General features: G+C 44.3%; 1 protein-coding gene across 1 annotated transcript in view; it reads left to right on the forward strand.

Moving 5' to 3' along the window:
• Window positions 1–12,497, forward strand: part of GLUD1 (glutamate dehydrogenase 1) — a 40,519-nt gene extending 28,022 nt beyond the window's left edge. Inside the window, exons 6-13 of the mRNA XM_004583332.3 lie at window positions 431–610; window positions 2,711–2,848; window positions 3,038–3,175; window positions 3,499–3,579; window positions 4,180–4,303; window positions 5,083–5,174; window positions 10,438–10,500; window positions 11,136–12,497. Coding sequence (XP_004583389.2) covers window positions 431–610; window positions 2,711–2,848; window positions 3,038–3,175; window positions 3,499–3,579; window positions 4,180–4,303; window positions 5,083–5,174; window positions 10,438–10,500; window positions 11,136–11,255 — 936 coding nt within the window. The 3' untranslated portion in view covers window positions 11,256–12,497. The remainder of the gene's footprint in view (window positions 1–430; window positions 611–2,710; window positions 2,849–3,037; window positions 3,176–3,498; window positions 3,580–4,179; window positions 4,304–5,082; window positions 5,175–10,437; window positions 10,501–11,135) is intronic.
• The last annotated feature ends 4,341 nt before the right edge of the window (window positions 12,498–16,838 follow it).

Here is a 16,838-nt window from a genome sequence, read left to right on the forward strand (position 1 = left end):
AATAAATAGTCACACATATTCGTGATGAGCATAATTTTAGTGAAATGAGAATGTGTGATGAGAAATGGAGGTTGACATTTCATTGTGTTATATGTTCATTTTATTTGAAAGGAACAGAGAGACAGAAATAATGAGGTCTCCCACTTCTGTTTTGCTTCCCAAATGCTCACAAAAGCCAAAACTGGACCAGGCATAAGCCAGGAACCTAGAAATTTTATGTATGTATCCCCCATGGGTGTCAGGGACCTAAATATGTGGGCCATCATCTACTACCTGCCAGGATATGCATCAGCAGGGAGCAGAATCATAAATACAGATTAGCAAGGACTGAAGCCAGATGCTGTCCTGTGGAATGTAAGCGTCACTAGGGTGACTTGAACTACCGAGCCAACGCCATCCCCGGCATTTAAGTGATGGCTTCCTCTTGCAGGATATCAATGCACATGCCTGTGTCACTGGCAAGCCCATCAGCCAAGGAGGCATCCATGGACGCATCTCTGCTACCGGCCGCGGGCTTTTCCATGGAATTGAAAACTTCATCAACGAAGCCTCTTACATGAGCATTTTGGGGATGACACCGGGATTTGGAGATAAAACGTTTGTTGTTCAGGTAAGAGTTTTCTTCTCTTCAGGACTAGTGTACACTAAGTAACATGTGTTTCTAGTTTAAATTAGCATTTCTAGAAATCTGATTCTTTTGAATCTCTTTGATTTTAGATGTTTCTTTTCAGAGTAATGCTTCTTTACTGTTTTCGGAGTACTACTTCCTTACTTTTTAGGTATTGAAATGATTCCACATGACTAGAACTGAATTTAGTGTCTCCCAGATACTATGAAACAATCATCATGTTCTTTTGGCCAGTATTGGAAAGCAAGGTTATATCCAGAAAGGGAGGTCTCACAGCATAATTTTCTTTCTTCTTTTTTTTTTCAATTTTATTTTATTTAGGATTCTCCCCCAACAAAACTCCTACCCCCTGACAGATTTTCCTCATGTTGCTACGATAGTATAGTGCTTCATAAGGAGTCATAATTCCATCAGTCTCTTATTTAAGTGTGCCCCGACATTACTGGTACAGACAGTGTCAGACAGTGTGGGATTCCATTGTCTACACATTTACGGCAGTTTCATTGGGAGTCCATCTTTTGTTTGGAAGCAGGAATGCATGTTGCATTATACCCCCACATCTGGATATGGTCGACTCCAGTACCCCCATCACTATACATTTCCATAAATGAGAAGCAGTGAAACAAGATCAACAACTGGTATGAATTAGAGTAACAGCCACAACAACAACAACAAATTACAGCACCATGAAAAAACACGCCACTGAGTAACCAACACATGGGTGACAAAAAGGAAACACAAGTCTCTTGGGAAAAATGATGCCACTGTGTAATCCATGAGCCAGCAATGAATTTGACAAGAGAAAACAAAGTCTTTGGAATAAATGAAACTGAAATCAAAACAATAAAAACACATGGGATGCAGCAAAAAAAAAAAAGTATAGATCAGGTGATTGAAGTTACACTTTCCATGATGATTTTCTTGTATTAGAGAGAACATATGGTATTTCTTCTTTTGTGATTGACTCATTTCGCTGAGCAAAATGGTCTTTAGTTGGGACCACCTAATTGTAAATGGCGTAATTTCATTCTTAATAGCTGAATAATATTCCGTGGAGTAGATGTACCACAGTTTCTTTAACCACTCTTCTTTGGATGCACATCTGGATTGTTTCCATTTCTTTGCTATTGTAGATTTTGCTGCTGCAACTATAGGATTACAGATCCCCTTCTCATATGCAAATTTCATTTCTATTGGGTATATTCCTAGGAGCGGGATACCTGGGTCATATGGCAGATTTATTTTCACAGCAGAATTTTTTAAGACTGTTATGGGTATACAGAAAGATTTGTACATTGGGACAAATCCGTTTGATGTGTTAACATGCATTTTACTTTGGGGGATCCAAGTTCCCCAGAGTTGAGCTTTAAAAAAGAATTTACAATCCTCCAAACCAGTGAAATACCTCCATGCAGCAGTAGGATGACCAGTCTTTGAGGATTGACCACACTAGTAAGGCTGACCTTGCTGCCGTTTCCTTGTAAGGCAAAGAAGGCTGTGCCAATGAAACCTCTTTAGGGCTGTCTTATGCATAACAGAGCTCCCATATTTTCAAATGGGAGGGTCCCCCCCCACTCCTAGTAATTTTTTTAAGATGTATTTATTTATATTGGAAAATTAGATTCATAGAGAGGAGAGACAGAAAGATCTTCCATCTGCTGATTCACTCCCCAAGTGGCCACAATGGCCAGACCTAGGCTGATACAAAGCCAGGAGCAAGAAGCTTCTTCCAGGTCTCCCATGTAGGTACAGGGTCCCAAGGCTTTGGGCCGTCCTGTGCTGCTTCCCCAGGCCACAAGTAGGGAGCTGGATGGGAAGTGGGGCTGCCAGGATTAGAACCAGTGCCAATATGGAATCCCAGCAGATGCAAAGCAAGGACTTTTAACCACTAGGTTACCATGTCAGGCCCTCAAATAGAAGTTTTAGTTAAAAGCCATTTAGTGTGTGGCTTCTTTTGACAAAAGGATGTTGAGAATTGCTTCTAACCTAGCAGAATGCCAGTTTAAATTGCATTAATATATGATTCTTACTATCCAGACTAAGAGTTTCAATTTTTATGTCTTACGGAATTGTTCTTCACAGGGGTTTGGTAATGTGGGCCTGCACTCTATGAGATATTTACATCGTTTTGGTGCTAAATGTGTTGGTGTTGGTGAATCCGATGGGAGTATATACAATCCAGATGGTATTGACCCAAAGGAACTGGAGGACTTCAAATTGGTAAGTTACTTAATACCTGACCAGTGTGACCATGATGAACCTTGTAACATTGAAATCAGCCTTATTTAAATTATGTCCATTGTTTTGTGTGTTTTTTTTTAAATAAGAAATTCAATTTGCTGTTGTCAACAGTAGATGCAAACGGTTAAGCTCTTACAGCCGTTTATTCTTATTTTCTACCAATGACAGCAACATGGATCCATCCTGGGCTTCCCCAAGGCTAAGGTTTATGAAGGGAGCATTTTGGAGGCTGACTGTGACATACTGATCCCTGCTGCCAGTGAGAAGCAGTTGACCAAAGCCAACGCACCAAGGGTCAAAGCCAAGGTGAGAGCTATGTAGAATCAAGAAGATTAGCATGGAATAAAGTTAGAGAGGCCATAAAAGAGTCTGAATGCCTTTCTTCATTTTTCTTCTTAGCAAAGTTTTATTGGCATGTAATTCAAATCCCATACATTTCACCCACTTCAGGTAGACAGTATATTGAGAGTTGTGTAACCATCAGCAACCTCCAAACCGTAGTCAGAGAAACTGGGGAGTAGGTGAATTATTATACCTGGAATTACACTGCCCACTGCCCCCCATCTGTACCTCTGTTGTGGTAGTAGACTCTGACAAATGCCATTTCTGCATGTTCCTGACTCTTACAGATCATTGCTGAAGGTGCCAATGGGCCAACGACTCCCGAAGCTGATAAGATTTTCCTGGAGAGAAACATTATGGTTATCCCAGTAAGTTGTCCATGTTTACGGAATTTTAATATGTACTTAGCTTCATAATTGTTTTATGCTAAAAATTAGTGAAGGGAAGAATTACATTTCCCAAACTCTAAAATTCACTTTTGTTTTTAAGAACAATAGGGTAGAACAATATATCTGTCAGTTCACTTGGATCTGAACATTCCTTCTGGATCTGTGCTTTTGGAGTGTGCATTTACCCTGCTATGGGTTTGCTTATATAAATGTATGATGGGCTAGTATATTATGCTAACTTAAATTCTAAGGCTTCCCACGTGATTCCTGACCTTAATTCATTTCACATAGTTCACATAATTTATTCCCATTTTATTTAAAAAGCAATGGGAACAACATGTGCTGAGGTCTTTCAGTGAGTACTCATGGAGTTCATGCTAAAGGTTACTGGACACCAGTGTATTGACACTAGGGTCTTCACCCTTCAGGGAGGGGTTAGGTGGTGTGGAAGAGGGAATATGCGTCTTCGGTGCACATCTCAGCTTGATAGTGAAGTCGAGTTCTTGCATTCATTTGAGGCGTTGACTAAGCTCTTCATGTTCTCACTTACTTGTCTTCCTGTCCCATGTTTGTATCTAGGATCTCTACTTAAATGCAGGAGGTGTGACAGTATCTTACTTTGAGTGGCTGAAGAATCTGAACCATGTCAGCTATGGCCGTTTGACCTTCAAATATGAAAGGGACTCCAATTACCATTTGCTCAGTGAGTTCCAATAATAATTCTCAGTGAATAAGCTTTGGGCAGCCAAGGGGTGCAGCATGCATTTCAGAGGACTTCTTCCCTTTGATAATCTCATCTGAAAACAGAAAGTTATATTATTCTACTTCATGAGGCTTAGGCCAGAAATTCCCTGGTCTCTTCTTGGTCATCCCATGTATTAGCTCTCTCTAGTATGTCTGTATACATGGTTTTATTCTGGGGTGCAAGGTTTCAGGCCATCATCTGCACACTAGTAAGTGTCCCGCACTGTTAAAAGTGAAGCACATGACACACACTGACTGTTCAGTTCTCTCTCTGGGAGAGAAGGTGTAGCTTGGGTCAAGAGTCTTCTAATGAGAATGCATGTTTCTCAGACTGGAGTAAGCTTCAGAGTTAGTACTACAATTGCTCTTCGGGCTGTAATAAGACCAAGACCTCCAAGTGCGCTTCTGTACTCGGCTTTCATAGTGAGCCTACTCTGAGAAGCTGCTGCAGTGGTCCAGCCTCTGCCTTTTCTTGTCTCTCAGCAGTTTCTTTTAACAGAGCCAAGAAAAACCCTGGTACTGGGTGTTACGGAAACAAAGCAGTGACCTAAATTCACTTTTATATAGAAGGTTGGCAGAGTGTTTTATTTATTTATTGTTGCTGAGTGTTCACTGATTAACTCTTGTAGCCCCTCGTAGATTTTTAAAGCCATGTTTGAGTTTGGGGCTTGTGAATACAGTTTGGAGTTGCGACTTTTTCCCCCCCTAGGAATATTTTACTTTAATCTCTTTTTCTAGTGTCTGTTCAAGAGAGTTTAGAAAGAAAATTCGGCAAGCATGGTGGAACTATTCCTATCGTCCCCACAGCAGAGTTCCAGGACAGGATATCGGTGAGTGTGCACACAGTACCTGACAAGGCTGGATGGATGGGTGGGATTGAAGATTCAAGTTAATTGAGCTCTGTGTGGCAGTATTGGTAAGACGTTCCCAGTATGGACTAAGAATTCTAATGAGTTGGGCCACTTGTATGGTGTAGTACGTTAAGCCCCTACTTGCAGCACCAGTATCCTGTGTTAGAGCACCAATTCCAATTGCTCCTCTTCTGATCCAGCTCCTTGATAGTGCATTCTGAAAAGGCAGCCAATGATGTCGCAGTTGCTTGGACCTCTGTCACCCATGTGAGGTCCCAGGCCCCTGACTTCAAACTGCCCCAGGTCTGACTGTTGTAACCATTTGGGAAGTGAAAACTGCAATTGAACAATTCTCTTACACCTCCCTCCCTCACTCACTCTAGCTTCAAGTAAAAATAAATCTTTAAAAACAAAGAGGAAAAAGAATTCTAACTTTCGCAAATCAGATGACTCAACAGTGGTTTTAACAATTATGAGGGAGTATATGTTCCAGCTCCTTTGTTTCAAAGAAGTCAAAGAACTGAAAAGTAAACTTAAGACTTAACCATGTGAAAATTTGAAAATGCTGTCTAGCCAGAAGTCAGAGCTGAAAAAAGTTGGAAGTGGTTTTTTTGTTTTTTTGGTTTTTTGTTTTTCAGTTAACTGTTAACAGGATGTTTTTATAATGGGCACCCATCACAAGAGCTTTCATCAGTAAATGGAGCAGTGTGAACAGTTAAGTCATAGTGCGTGCACCTGGAGAAGAATTTATGCTCACTATTGAGTTAAAAAATAAAGACTTCTTCAATGCGGTAAATGAGCAAAAACAAGCTGGTGGCTCTGGCAAGCAGTTGTAATGACAGTGCAGATTGGTGTAGATCTGGCAAATGTGAAGATTATTAAAGTGCTCCTGTCCTTTGGTGCACGCAGACCTCCCCTGCGGAGATTTATCCTGAGAAAGTAATTGAAAAGGAGAATGATTCATTGCAGCTCAGGTCATTGGAACTGTTTGCAGTCAGCTTTTCAGTGAGGTTGGATTTAATAGCCCAATGACAGGGAAACAGAAATGCAATGTCCTGGGCCTGGTGCAGTAGCCTAGTAGCTAAAGTCCTCACCTTGCATGCACCAGGATCCCATATAGGTGCCAGTTCGTGTCCCGGTGGCCCCACTGCCCATCCATCTCCCTGCTTGTGGCGCAAAACCTTGGGACCCTGCATCCACATGGGAGACCCAGAAGAAGCTCCTGGCTTCAGATTGGCTCAGCTCTGGCCATTGTGACCACTTGGGGAGTGAATCAGTGGACAGAAGATCTTCCTCTCTGTCTCTCCTCCTCTCGGTGTATCACACTTTCCAATAAAAATAAATAAATCTTATAAAAAAGAAAAGGAAATGCAGTGTCCTACAGAATGAGAGATCTTTAAGAAGTTCATGAAAAGTGGTATATTATGGAAAATTTTTACCCCCAAATTAACTTTTACTTACACATTTCCATCTGCTTTTTGAAATCTGCTTGTTTTGTCATGGGAAACCATTGTAGATGAGACCGTAACATGGGAAAAGTTGAGAGCTTTGTTTTGGAGCAGGCCTGCATTTGCCACTCTGAGCACACACTGTTTCCCCAGTAACCATCCTTCCTCCCTGAGCCACGTCTCTTAGGGCTGGTCATTCTGTATGGCATGCTCCAGCCTCTCCCTGCTGCTGTAACCTCCTCCTAGCGTCATCTCATGCTTCATCCATGGTGACCCCGGAGCTCTGGACGGGCTCATTATTGCTCTTGATGTCGGAGGAACTGCTGGCTCCTCCGTTTATACTGCTGCACAGCATTTGCCCGGCATGCAGCAGCTGCTTAGAAGGACAGAGCTGTGAGTGACTTTGTTCTTTGCAAAAGACTCTGCTTTTACAATAATTTTCTCAAATGTTTTATATCATTGCTCCTGATTTTAGACTTTGATATATAGCAGTTGAAAAAAAATTAAAAACATACACCCTATTTTTCCCAGCTCTTTCCTCTAAGTAGGTCCTCCTAAGCACTACCTGGACCCTACCAGTACCCGCCTCTTTGGTCCCCTCCCATTGTCCCAGTGTCCTCCACCCCCTTTCTGTTTTTGTTTCTCTATTTGACTTGCAATTCCATGCTCCATCACTAAAGTCACTCGCTAGTCTCATGTTTCTCGCATCCCCGTGTAAATGCCAGAGCAAGCCCTGATGACGACCAGCTTCCTGCTCCTTCCATGTTTTTCCATGCAGCTGGGTCCTGTGCTGCCATTTCCATCCTCCGTCCATCTCCCCTCCCCTGAGGGGTCACTACCTGCATAGCACTGTCTGACCTGGGGTCTGCATGCAGAGGCAGCTGCTTCAGCAGGACAACTCGCACATCTTCCGAGCTTCTGGAGTCTTCCCCTGGGCCTCCTCTCCCAGCTCTGGCTCCCACCCTATTCCGTTTCTTGCTCTGGGCCTCAGACAGCTGTGTTCAGCCCCCAGCTGTTGTTCTAGTAAGCTCGCCTCTGCCCACATCACCCTGCCTGTTACTGAGCCATCCTTCACCCCACTTCTTCTGCTTGCTGCCATTTTTTCTGCACCATAAATTTCCTTGAAAGTACTATATTCTGTCTCCAAGTCTTCAATTTACATATTAGGAGCCGGTTTTGTGGCATAGGGAGTGAGGTTGCCATGTATGATGCTGACAGGCACTGGTTCATATCCCAGCCATTCTGCTTCTGATCCAGCTCCCTGCTAATGAGCCTGGGGAAAACAGCAGAAGAAGGCCTGGTGCTTGGGCCCATGCACTCATATCAGAGACCTGGGAGAAGCTCCTGACTTCAGCCTGGCCTGATCCTGCCTCTTCCATTGCAGCCTTTAGGGAATGAGTCAGTGGGTGGAAGACTTCTCTGTGTCTCTTCCTCTCTCTGCATTGAAAATACATAGACCTTAAAAAAATTGTTTGCAAGGCAGGGTGACACAGATCCTCAATATGCTGGTTCATTCCGTAAGTGGCCACAAGAGCTTGAACCAGTCCAGACTGAAGCCAGGAGCTGACAGTTCCTTCCAGGTCTCCCTTGTAGTGCCAGGAGCTCACGTACATGAGCCATCATCAGGCTCTCGGGCATATTAGCAGAAATCTGGATCAGAAGTGACAGGGACCCAAATCAGGCACTCCAGTATGCACACATAGCTTATTGCACAACACCCATTGCCAGTTCTTCAACCCACTGTACCAAAACTGTCAAGATAACTGTGACAACATTGTCTGCCAGATCCAGTAGTTGCTTTCCAGTCCTCGCCTTAGCGTATCAGCTGCTCTTGTCACAAGTGATCCAGAAAGAGTGTCTTCTCTTAGGACTCCATATTCTCCTGATTCTCTTCCTTGCTCACTTGCCATTTCTTCTTTATCCTTTGCTTCTGTCCATCCTCATCACTGCCAAGCTTTGGTGCCTGAGCCACTTCTTTCTCTGCATTGGAAACTTTGCTTCAGGATTTCCAGTCCTTGCATACTGTAGAAACTCCCTGAGAACTGAGGGCACTGATGAGGCTGTTTCCTGCTGTGATGGCCACTACCAGGCACCTCATAGGTACTCAGTTGCTGTGAATAAATGCAGCACCATTCTGCCTGCAAAGCGGGTTTGTTTTCCTAGCTTAATAGAGCAAAACAAGTGCTTATTTTAAGACTTTCCAGAATGAACCCAGTATGAATCGGATGGTTCATCATCACAGATACCTTTTCACTTCATTCGAGAGAGAAGCAGCAGGCAGAGATCTCATCTGCATCCACTGAGGCTTGGCCAGACCAAAGCCAGGAGCCAGAAACTCAATCCAGGTCTCACACAAGGATGACGAGGACCTTACTGCTTGAGCTATCACCTGTTCCCTTCCGGGGTGGGCAGCTGGAATGAGGCATCGGGCCAGAATTTGAACCCTGGGAATCCCTATATGGGATGTAAGGTGTCCCTGTTAGCATTATAACCACCACCCTAAATGTCTGTCCCCTTAAGTCACTTTAAGTTTTGTGAACAGAGCAGGATTTGTGCTCTGTAGCTATAGATGTCACATTAAGAGTAGTGATATTTTCTTTATTTTTTCCAAGTAACATTTAGGAATTTATTGAAACTATCAATAGACATAAGAAAGAGATAATTTGACTTGATGGTGGGAGACCCTGCATTACAACCCCATTAAAAGTAGAACAAAGTGGGCCCGGTGGCATGGCCTAGCGGCTTAAGTCCTCGCCTTGAAAGTGCCGGGATCCCATATGGGCACCGGTTCTAATCCCGGCAGCTCCACTTCCCATCCAGCTCCCTGCTTGTGGCCTGGGAAAGCAGTTGAGGACGGTCCAATGCTTTGGGACCCTGCACCCGCGTGGGAGACCCGGAAGAGGTTCCTGGTTCCTGGCTTCGGATCAGCGCGCACCGGCCCGTTGCGGCTCACTTGGGGAGTGAATCATCGGACGGAAGATCTTCCTCTCTGTCTCTCCTCCTCTCTGTATATCTGACTTTGTAATAAAAAAAATAAATCTTTAAAAAGAAAAAAAAGCAGAACAAAGCAAGTAACTATAACTTGACCAACTTCTGTGCTTATTGTTCTCCTGATAGAATTAAAGAGATGCTAAGATCCATCTGTTTGTTTTGTTTTTAAAAGATTGATTTAGTTGAAAGTGTAACAGACAGATCTGCATTTACTTATGAACTCAAAATGGCCACAACAGCCAGTGCCAGGCTAGGCTAAAGCCAAGAACTTCTTCTAGATCTTCCACATGGGTGGCGGGTGGCAGTTACCCAACTATTTGGGCCATCTTCCACTGCTTTCCCAGGTACGCTTGCAGGGAGCTGGATCAGGAGCCGAGCAGCCAGGACTTGAACCGGCACCCATATAATTTGCTGGCACCTCAGAGAGCAGTTCCCCCCGACTCTGCTGTGAGGCCCAGAGCTGCTGTCAGCCCTATGCCCTGGCTGAGGTTTCTGCTCACCTGGTGAATGAGGCACATGCTCTGTGACATAACTCGTGTAACCTGCTGCTGTAGAGCCTGCAAATGAATGTTGTTGATCTCACAGCGTGGCCTCTTGGTTCTTGGGCCATACCTTTCTGTGTTCATTGTTTTACTGTGCTCTTATTTCATGATTGTGTGTTGTCAGCATAACTGAAACTAAGTAGTAGTTAAAATGCAACTTCCTTATTGTATGGAAGCTATATATATCTTTACTGGAGGACACAACAGTTCTGCCTGGCCACATATTAACTTAAGGATCTTATGTGTATTCTTCCCTGACAGGGAGCATCTGAGAAAGACATTGTGCACTCTGGCCTGGCCTACACCATGGAGCGTTCTGCCAGGGTATGTATGCAGGTGCTGTTTGCCTCTTTGCACACCTCATGCAGCTCTAGGAAGCTGCCTTACTATAGTCTTTGATAGAAGGAGAAATGTCTTAGACCATTTGGGCACTATTTCAAGACCTTAAGTAAATTTTCGATCTAGTTTTCCATGTCTTCTTAAGATCCATTTCCATTCACTTGGTATAAGTTAAAATATCGCCAATAGATTGTTGATAAAGAGAGTGGTGCTTCCTCGTGCTGCTGATCCTTTGTGGAGTAGAGATGTTATACCATGGAGTCATCCCTTCAAGGAACGTAGTTCTCTAGCCATTAGCTTATTCTCCAAGTTACATAGCCATCTCCACTGTATAGTATTTGCATTATCCCTTTCTTAGTTCTTTTAAACAGTCACAAAGCATCAAGTGAATTTATTGCAGATAACGGGATATCTCTTAAACCACTCACATCTAAATGATAAAGGATAGCTTCCTACTGCTGCCTAAAACAGTTACGATTTGTATTCTTCAAACAAATTGGTCCTTCTTGGTTAGTGATGGTTCTCCCACCTCAGATAGTTTGTCTTTGGCTGCTGTGAAACGTTTGCCGACAGAAACCTCCTTGAGCTGGGTTGTCCTCACCATGTATTCTTCATTGCAGCAAATTATGCGTACAGCCATGAAGTATAACCTGGGGTTGGACCTGAGAACAGCTGCCTATGTCAACGCTATTGAGAAAGTCTTCAAAGTGTACAATGAGGCCGGCGTGACCTTCACCTAGATGGATAGTGGCTGAGCCCCTCACCCTTCCCACCTGTAACTTCTGCAGATCTATCACAAGTTTACATGTAACCACAAAATCCCTTTCTCTCATGACTCGTTAGGTAATGGCCACCACTCTCAACACGTCAATCCAAATCAGCCCCCCTGGAAGAAGCAAATCAAGGTTAGGGGATCACATAGCAGCTGACGAGCATAGATACAGAAATGGCGTGTGTCTGAGAGCCTAGTAGGCATTTCCCTTTAAGTAGGAAGCTTCTTCCATCTGCTATGAGCTGCCCTGCTCCAGTGGCTCTTCCCAGCACTGGCTGTCTGTTGCCAGAGAAGACAAGATAATCAGCAGTAGTCGGCTGCTTGCTGCTTTTGCTTGGGACAAATCCAGGACAGGCTGTCACTTTGACACATTAAGTAGCTATGAGGCATTTTCAGATGTCATGGTCCTCAATGAGTTATTGGTATTTCACATCAGCAAAATAACTCAATTTTACAAGTTGCAAACAAAAATAAAAGCTGTTTCTCCTTATGCATTTTATTCTCCTAGGATAAAATATAAGTACATGCTGCTGTAATAAAATTGCCTTTAATCACTTAACAAGTCTAAGTTCAACTCAAGCAGTGAATACCTATAAACATGATACATGAAAAAAGCTAGTATTTTTATAACGTTAAACAATTATCATTTATAGCTTATCAATCATGTGTTGTCCAGCAAAACAAAAGGCCTGATGGAGAGCCCTCTTCAGCCCTGCCCATGATAGAGGCTATTTTTAAGGCTGTTGGGATTTACTAACTATTATTATAACATTTAGTCCAAAGATTCTAGTGACTGCCTCATCGTGTGAATTAATTGTTTCTCCCTTTGAAGCTCCATTATGTTGACTAATTGGACAGTACTTCAAGTAGAGTGCACCAGAAAGCAACCACTTAGGTTCTTGTTCAGGGTCCGCCAGCGGCTGCAGCTGAGCCTGCCTCTGCACCTTCCTAGGAAAAGGCTTCGCCTGCTACACCCGGTTTCTGCAAGAGGGGGCAGCCAGCAGCGGGGGCTCAGGGTTGTGTGGGGAGTTAGCTGGACAGGGCCTTTTGAACAGTAGTGTCCCAGTGAAGTACTAGACATTATTTATGTAAGAATGAATGCTTTTTTTTTTAATAATGTAAGACCCTTTCAGAAATTTCTAACTACTTTTTACCTGCATGACTTAACCTGTGATAAAAAGCAGTTATTAAAAGTCTACCTTTTCCAAAACTTGTGTTTCTTTACTGTGTTTTCTTATGACAACCACCCATATAACATTTCCTTGCACTGTATCATGAATGAACGGAGGGCATCTTGTTGGATTAATTGAGCTGCAGAACATAACAGCTATTTAAGACAAAATACTGACTCTCCTCAGCGGAACTGGGTTCTACTTCTGATTTCACCAGTTGCTTAGCTGCCCGATTTCAAGAGCATGCTTTCAGTCAGCTAGAAAGCTCTGTGACCCATGCCCCTGGTAAGCCCTTCACTGCATTCTAGGTACAGAACTATAGTGTGTTGGCAGAAAGCAGTACAAAAATTCCAAACTTAAGTGTTCTAACAGATGAAACATCAAGCTAAAAATGTGCTCCTGGCTTCAGGTCCTGCTCCCTGGAATTTCAAGTTTACATAGTTCCCTCGTGACAGCTAACTTTGAGAGCAGTGGGTTTGTACCTCTGCATGGCTGGAAACACATTAAATGGAAAAGTGTAAAGAAACTATTTCCCAGATCAACACAAAGGGAGAATTCACTAACTGACCTGTCCTGCTCTACAAGAAGTTCAGTCCTTCAGGCTTGAAGGGACACTGACTCACATCCACATAAAGAACAAACAACAGGTAAAGATGAGTATACCGATAAGTGTAAAAGATGTAATGTGTGTGAGCATAATAAACAGAAAGGGGTGGGTATGGGATAGCTACTTGGGAATAAACTTTGGAATACCATCGAAGTTTAGTTGGCATTAATATGAACTAGGTTATTATGTATTAAATGTTTATTATAGTCACCAAGGCCAGCAATATAAAAGTTATTTGTCACAAGTCTCCTTCAGTCATATTTATTTGTTTCTTTTTATTGGAAAGGCGGATTAATAGAGAGGAGAGACCAACAGCTCTTCTGTCCATTGGTTCCCTCCAAGTGACAACAACAGCTGGAGCTGAGCTGACCTGAAGCCAGGAGCTTCTTCCAGGTCTCCCACGCAGGTGCAGGGCCCCAAGGCTTTGGGCCGTCCTCAACTGCTTTCCCAGGCCACAAGCAGGGAGCTGCATGGAAAGTGGAACAGCCAGGAAGAACCTGAGTCACCTGTATGGGATCTCAACATTTGCAAGGCAAGGATTTAGCTACTGAGCCATCGTGCTGGGCCATCCTTCATTCTTGAATAATTCATGATATTCTTGATACCTGGCCTTGGTATAGGCTTACTAGTTTGTGCTTGATGCTTTCTCACTATTTCATTCATTGGTCCCTCTCTGTTTGGTATTTCTCTCTTATCCACCCACCTCCTGTTTAAATAAAGAAAGAAAATTATTTTGAACTATTTTGACCAGAAGACAGTGGAATGAGATACCTGAAAGTATTGAAAGAAGCAACCAACTAAGAATTCTTTCTTTCAAGATTATCCATAAAAGAATGGAGAAAGTAAGACATTCCCAAATTGTAGAAGACAAAGGGTTTATCATTAGTGTCTTTGTGATAGAAGGAATAATAAAGCAGCGGTTCAGGATTAATGGAAAGGACACCACTCAGCTATATGAAAAAACGAGCAAAGAACACTGGTGCAGATAACAGCATTACTGTGTTTCAGCTTTTTTCCTCTTATGTTGTAAACGATAATGCATGGCAGCTATATATGTTAATTTGTGACATAACAAATGAGGGTTACTGGGGAGGGTTAAAGCAGTTAATGTGTGCTGTCAAAGCAAAGTCAGTCATGTTCAAACTAGGTTGTCATAACTCAGCATGTTGAAGTCTTTCTGAGAACTACTAAGAAAATGAGATCTTGAAACAGAAAAGGGGACCCAGCATGGTAGCCTGGCTGTTGAAGTCCTCACCTGGCACGTGCCGGCATCCCATAGGGGCGCTAGTTCTAATCACAGCGGCCCTGCTTCCCATCCAGCTCCCTGCTTGTGGCCTGGGAAAACAGTTGAGGATGGCCCAAAGCCTTGGGACCCTGCACCCGCATGGGAGACCCGGAAGAAGCTCCTGGCTTCGTATTGGCTCAGCTCTGGCCTTTGTGGCCACTTGGGAAGTGTCTCATCCAACAGAAAATCTTCCTCTCTGTATATCTGACTTTCCAATAAAAATCAAATAAATAAAAAAAAATAGAATTAAGAGGATGGAAATACACCCTAGAGGTAACAAAGCCCAAAAGAAATCAGTATTAGAAGAATCAAGGAGCAGATGTGTAGATATGAATGTGTGAATGTAGAAGTCAGGTGGCACCATAGCATAAGTTCTTGCAGCAGCAGGCTTAACAGTAACAAAGGATTGGCAGAGTGGATTGATTTAAGAATCCAGCCATTACCACTTACAAAGCACTCTTTTTTTATATAAAGACAAATTGGTTGAAAACAAATAGATGGAAACAGTGGGTTGTACTCATCAACTTTTCGTTGAAATGCATGAAACAATGCAGATGAGGGTAAGAGCTGGTTTTGGCTCAGTTCCAGAATGGGTTTGGCATCTGGTGAGAGCCACGGGAGAATGCATCCCAGGATGCCATGAGCGTGGCTGAGCTCGACAATGGATTTTACAAACAACCCTGTCTTGAGTACCATCTGTGAAGAACACAGCCTGGGCCCAGTGGCGTAGCCTAGAGGCTAAAGTCCTCGCCTTGAACGTGCCGGGATCCCATGTGGGTGCCGGTTCTAATCCCGGCAGCTCCACTTCCCATCCAGCTCCCTGCTTGTGGCCTGGGAAAGCAGTCGAGGACGACCCAAAGCTTTGGGACCCTGCACCCACGTGGGAGACCCGGAAGAGGTTCCTGGTTCCTGGCATCGGATCGGCGCGCACCAGCCCATTGCGGCTCTCTTAGGGAGTGAAACATCGGATGGAAGATCTTCCTGTCTCTCCTCCTCTCTGTATATCCGGCTTTCCAATAATAATAAATCTTTAAAAAAAAAAAAAAAAAAGAAGTGGGGCTATACTCTTCAGGGCTAAGCTGTAGTACCCACTGGCCAGAGATGGAACTCGGAATAGATAAGCAAGGCCAAGCTATAACATCTGCTGATAGGTGCAGAGACTGGTTCGGGCAGGGGAAGGCAAGCCAGGCTGGATTGGAGCACCACCACCATGTGCAAGTTCTGGGTTGGGAGCAAGCCTGGTGGGGAATTAAGAGGGCTCCCATACTTCACCACAATTCTGACTGGCAAACATATGACCTAGGGTTCAGTTTGGAACAAATGAACGTGGCTGAAGCACTACTCAGCATGCATGTGGGATGGCTCTATGAGAAAGCCATACTGTATTAAACACCAGCACCTGTTGTAGCATCTACCAATGAAAGCTGTAATACGTGCAGCCAAGTCAAAATAGGCTGAGGTATCAACACGTTAGTGCCAGGGCTGGGGGTCGGCCAACTCAGACTGGCAAGGACACAAAAGCATGCAAGATACAGCACCTGGAGCTGATCTGAAGGGGAAACATGGGGAACTACCCTGTTATGTAACGGGTCCTGCTACTGAGCACAAGAGCCAAGGCTGGGGACAGCCCAGACCAGGTTAGCTACAGTAGCCAATAGAATACATATGGGCCAGGCCTGCAGCTGACCTGGGCCACTGCACAGCACCTGCTAGCAGGTTTAAGAGCTAGGATGCACTGCAGGCCAAGCAGGGTTGGGCTGCAACACCTGCCACTTCACCCACATGAGGTTGGGGATAGGTGATGACTGGTCTCGCCTAGGTTGCAGTACCTGCCAGCATAAGCTGGGACTGAGGGAAGGACAGGCAGCAACATGGTGATACTAAGGAAGCACAGGAAACCTGGGTTTCTGGGCTCTGAAAGAGCCAAGGGTGAGCACGACCAGTCCATGTGCTGGGAGGGCTGAGCCACTGCTGACAGTGACACCTGCATCCCACAGGGCTGAGCAGCCTGTCAGTTAGTACTGTGGGCAGGGGTGAGCCTGTGGCTGCTCCTGACCCCACGAGCTGTGCCTTGTCAGCAGCAGCCTGGTGTCAGAACAATGTGACTGCATCAGGGGCTGCTGCTGGGAAGTCCACTGTGCTTTGTCCCTAAAGCCCTAGTCATTGACCAGGACAGGGTCCTGCTCCCCACTCTGGACAGTCTGGGCAAGGCCAGCTTGGGGACCTATACAATCCATGCTATGTGGCTACTCACCTCCATCCCAGGGGACCTCCTGGGCCCAACAGCTAACGCAGCAGCCCAAGGAGAGGCAGGAACAAAGCAGGGGAGCCAGCTGGCATTGGAGGTGTGATAGTGGGCTTTGTCTTAGCACAGCAGCTTGTACATGGCATAAACAAGTGGCGAAATTTGTTTGGAAGATGAGAAACAGAAACAAAGAAAAGCAGGTAAAGGAGAAATTGATACATTGTGTCCTAAGGGAAAGACAT

This window comes from Ochotona princeps, chromosome 13, assembly GCF_030435755.1.
Source record: "Ochotona princeps isolate mOchPri1 chromosome 13, mOchPri1.hap1, whole genome shotgun sequence".
Classification (NCBI taxonomy): Eukaryota; Metazoa; Chordata; class Mammalia; order Lagomorpha; family Ochotonidae; genus Ochotona; species Ochotona princeps.